The sequence below is a fragment of the Acinonyx jubatus genome, chromosome D1, assembly GCF_027475565.1.
Source record: "Acinonyx jubatus isolate Ajub_Pintada_27869175 chromosome D1, VMU_Ajub_asm_v1.0, whole genome shotgun sequence".
Lineage (NCBI taxonomy): Eukaryota > Metazoa > Chordata > Mammalia > Carnivora > Felidae > Acinonyx > Acinonyx jubatus.
This window is the reverse complement of record NC_069390.1, coordinates 14,477,750-14,481,753: the sequence shown is the minus strand read 5'-3', so window position 1 is coordinate 14,481,753 and position 4,004 is coordinate 14,477,750. Positions and strand designations below refer to the sequence as shown.

The 4,004-nt window shown below is 36.1% G+C and overlaps 1 protein-coding gene across 1 annotated transcript; it reads right to left on the bottom strand.

Moving 5' to 3' along the window:
• Positions 1–371: 371 nt before the first annotated feature.
• LOC106986233 (olfactory receptor 4C46-like) lies at positions 372–1,301 on the bottom strand. Its single transcript, XM_015084406.1, has one exon. The coding sequence runs from the start codon at positions 1,299–1,301 to the stop codon at positions 372–374; it is 930 nt and encodes a 309-aa protein (XP_014939892.1).
• Between the last annotated feature and the right edge of the window lie 2,703 nt (positions 1,302–4,004).

Below are 4,004 nucleotides of genomic sequence, written 5' to 3'. Positions count from 1 at the left end.
GTTAAATGGCCCTTTGCTTTTACCACCCCATGGTATTTTTTTGCCATGATTTTATACACAACATATTACTGTCAACCCCAATGTATAAAAATGAGAGAATTACTAATAAAATATATAGGATTTTATACATAAAGAATATATATATATACATATATATATATATATATATATATATATATATATATAGTTTGTAGTACAGTCCATGTTTATGCTTCATTTCTCTTGTACACATTTTTGCTCCACTAAGTGCAGTATTTATAATTCATAGTGGTTTATTTTTTCTTTATTCGGTAAGTATTCCTTGCTGAGATCATCCAAAATGTGCTTTTGATGCTTGCCTTGGTTAAATCAATGTGGGTGTCTAGGCATATTTATTTCTCCCCTGAAATAGCTTTCCTACTACACAATTTCCTAATGGCATTTTTCATCTGGTCATTTCTCAAGGTATAGATTAGAGGATTTAACATGGGAGTTATCATAGTGTAGAACACTGCCACTGCTTTATCGATAGATAAAGTAGCTGCCGGTCTCATGTACTCAAATATGCAGGGCACAAAGAAAAAGATGACCGCTGTGATGTGAGAGACACAGGTGGAGAGGGCTTTGCGCCTTGCCTCCAATCTGTGGTTCCTTAGGGAGCGCAGAATGACCACATAGGAGACCATCAAGAGGAGGAAGTTTAAGACACAGATGAAACCACTGTTGGCAGCGACGAAGAGCCCTAGAGTGTGGGTATCAGTGCAGGCAAGTTTGAGCAAAGGGTTCAGATCACACATAAAGTGGTCTATGACGTTAGGGCCACAGAAGGGTAATGGGATGATAAAGAGGATCTGTATCGTTGCATGAAGAAAGCCTCCCACCCACACCACTCCCATTAACTGGCCACATACCCGCCGATTCATGATGGTCGTGTAGTGCAATGGCTTGCAGATGGCCACATAGCGGTCATAGGCCATCACCGTAAGCAGGATGACATCAGCACCTCCAAAGAAGTGTTCCCCAAAGATTTGGGTCATACATGCATTGAATAGGGTGGTCTTCTTTTCACGGAGTGAATCTACGATCAATTTGGGGTTATTGACCGAGGAATAGCAGGCATCAATGAAGGAGAGATAGGCCAAGAAAAAGTACATGGGGGACCCCAATAATGGGCTGGCAGTGATAGTGACCAGAGTGAGCACGTTTCCTACCATAGAGACGATGTAGATGGCCAAAAACACAACAAATATGACTTTCTGCATCTTTGGATTCTCTGTGAGCCCCAGTAGAACAAACTCTGTCACGTTGTTCCTATTCTCCATTATTTCATATTATGGTTAATTATATTACCTGAAAAGAAAAAGCCTTTGTGATTAATGCAGCCTTGAATTTATTAAGCTTCTTCCTCTAGTAAATAATAAATTCCTAGATTCTACCAAGTCATGAATTCTTATGAGGTTGTTGAGATAAGTTCTGAGTTCTTGAATACTACTTACATTATCTCCTGGGTGAAGATTCTGTTGCATGTAGACATGAGAAACTTTTGTAAACAAATAGGTAGAAGACCATATTTGTGCACATAATCACCCGAGATGACAAAGCCTAACAGAAAGTAGTGCATCATACACAGAGTGGCAGCTAAGTAAGAAAAGGGAGATGGAACATGATGTAAAGTCTATGAATGCAAAGTTAAGGAGCTTTCCCTTTACTCTTAGGAAATGGGGAACCATTGGCACAAATTGAAAATACAAGTGGAAAAATGAAGAAGAATTTGAGGAAAGGGGAATGAGGGATATGATTTTAGTAAAGATCTTACTGTGCCTTGGATGAAGTGGGGTGAGGTTCAGTAAGGAGACAGAAGGCAGACACAGAAAGCCCAGTTAGGAGATTATTTATAACAGTTGACATAGGAGGAACAGGGCATTGGTGGTGGGTATGTAAAGAGAGTATACCGAAGCTGCTATAAATATAATTCATAATGCTTGTTGTCTAAATACAATAACATTACAATTGCTAATAATTTTTATATACCTCAATAACTGATTTCTATGTTCGTGGCATTGTAACGAGTGCTCTGTATATATGATCCTACTTAATATTGGTAACATCCTGTGTGGCTGGTATTATCTCATACATTTTGCGATGAGTAAACAGTCTCAGAGACTTATGTTGATGGTAATATTAACAGTAATATTAACTAAAATTAAATGTTTAGTGGATCTAAATATTTTGTAGACATTTGTTGATTTAATCCCCACTACAACCTTGTAAGATAATTACTGCTATTTTTTAAATACTTGTCTTATACATTATGTAATAGAAACATAGAGAAGTTAAAGATCCTGCCAATATCAATATTCTAATTAAGGACAGAGCCAAGATTACTTCAGATTATATTGGTTAATTTTTTCCTTAAAATTCTTACCTGTGCCCTATTTTCTTATAATTAACAACATTGAACTAGTAATTTCCTCTTTATGTGACCACAATAATTATAATTGCTTTATTACTACTTTGGAGGCAAGGGTATATAAAATGGTTTCATTAGTAGACACACACACACACACACACACACACTGACATGTTTAAATTCCCAATTATCAAAGGTGGTATTACATTCACTGAAAAATCTTTTTATCTGGACTTCTCCCTCAGACCTAGTTCTCCCTACTATAATCCACTTCCAAAGCAAAACACCTGCAAAATGTTGAAAAGGATTGCCATGTGCTTAAGTGTTTTGGTTTGAAAATCAAAAAGACCAGATTAGAATCTGATTCTTCTACTTGCATCTTCTTTGATCTGGAGTATATTTCTAGTACATCACATCTTTGTTTCCTCACCCATAAAGCAAGATTAGTAATATCCAGCTTACAGATTTTTATGAGAATTGATTATGGAAATATATTTGAGCATATTACCACAGTGTTGCACACACAGAGGCCTCTCATCTATTTTTCAACGTTTATGCATCTAGGATAATGGAATGGTTGACATGTTGAGTGATAATTATGCAATAATTTAATTATTCAAGCATTCAGGAAAAATCAACTCCAATTTTACTTCTTTAAAGAAGGCATACAGACTCCATTATCCATAGCCTTTGTTACCAAGAAGAATTCTCCACTCATGCTTGGACTAAATGGCTGATGATATATGTCATTTGTATTCATACTTCAGTCTTTTCTATGTGAGAAGTATATTTATATTTTTTTCTCTCTCATGATTAATCTAGATTATTAAACTAGATACCTCACTGCAATTGTAAGTGGTCTGGTGACAGAGAGCTGGGTTCTACAATTGGCTTAAATTCCATGAAGTTCAAAGTTTTCATCTGTCAACTTAGGTAAATGATATTTACCAACTATCTTTTGAAGAAATGGGGTGAGGATAAAATACTCCATTACTATGTTTGAAGGGACAGAAACAATGTTTAATACATGTGGGAAGTAACAATCTTTAAGACACATCAGCAATATTGAACACTTACCTTACAGACATAGGTCTTCCTGATGTTTGGAGAGTTTTGGAAATAATCCCATCTTCAAAGTAACCTTCTCTAGATAAGTAACTTTCAATATGAAAGATATGACATGCTTGGAAAGAGACTTTTCAAATAATTCCATATCAAATTACCAGTTTTTAATGAAGTGTTTTTATAAGTCAAAAGCTTCCCTTCTAGCCCAAAGCCTCAAAAAGTTTTTACAGAAGACCTGGGATTTGAACTTAGAATGGATTCTTTTGAAACACTTTGGAGAAAAGATCTACAGATAGCTTTGGTCCCATAGGCAAGAGGCAAGAAGTATGGAGGAAACACATTCAAATGGGTCATTCCAACCATAATGAATCTTGCTCTGGAAAATGTGATCAACAGAAACCATTTTCAACTTGCACTGCATGGATATTTAAAGAGGTCTCCATAAAGGTTCAAGGACCTTGTCTTGTAGCTGCTACTGTCTCTCCCAGGAATTAATTATCTCCTCAGATGGAAAGGCCTTGTGTTAAAGCCATGTTAAAGAGACATGTTT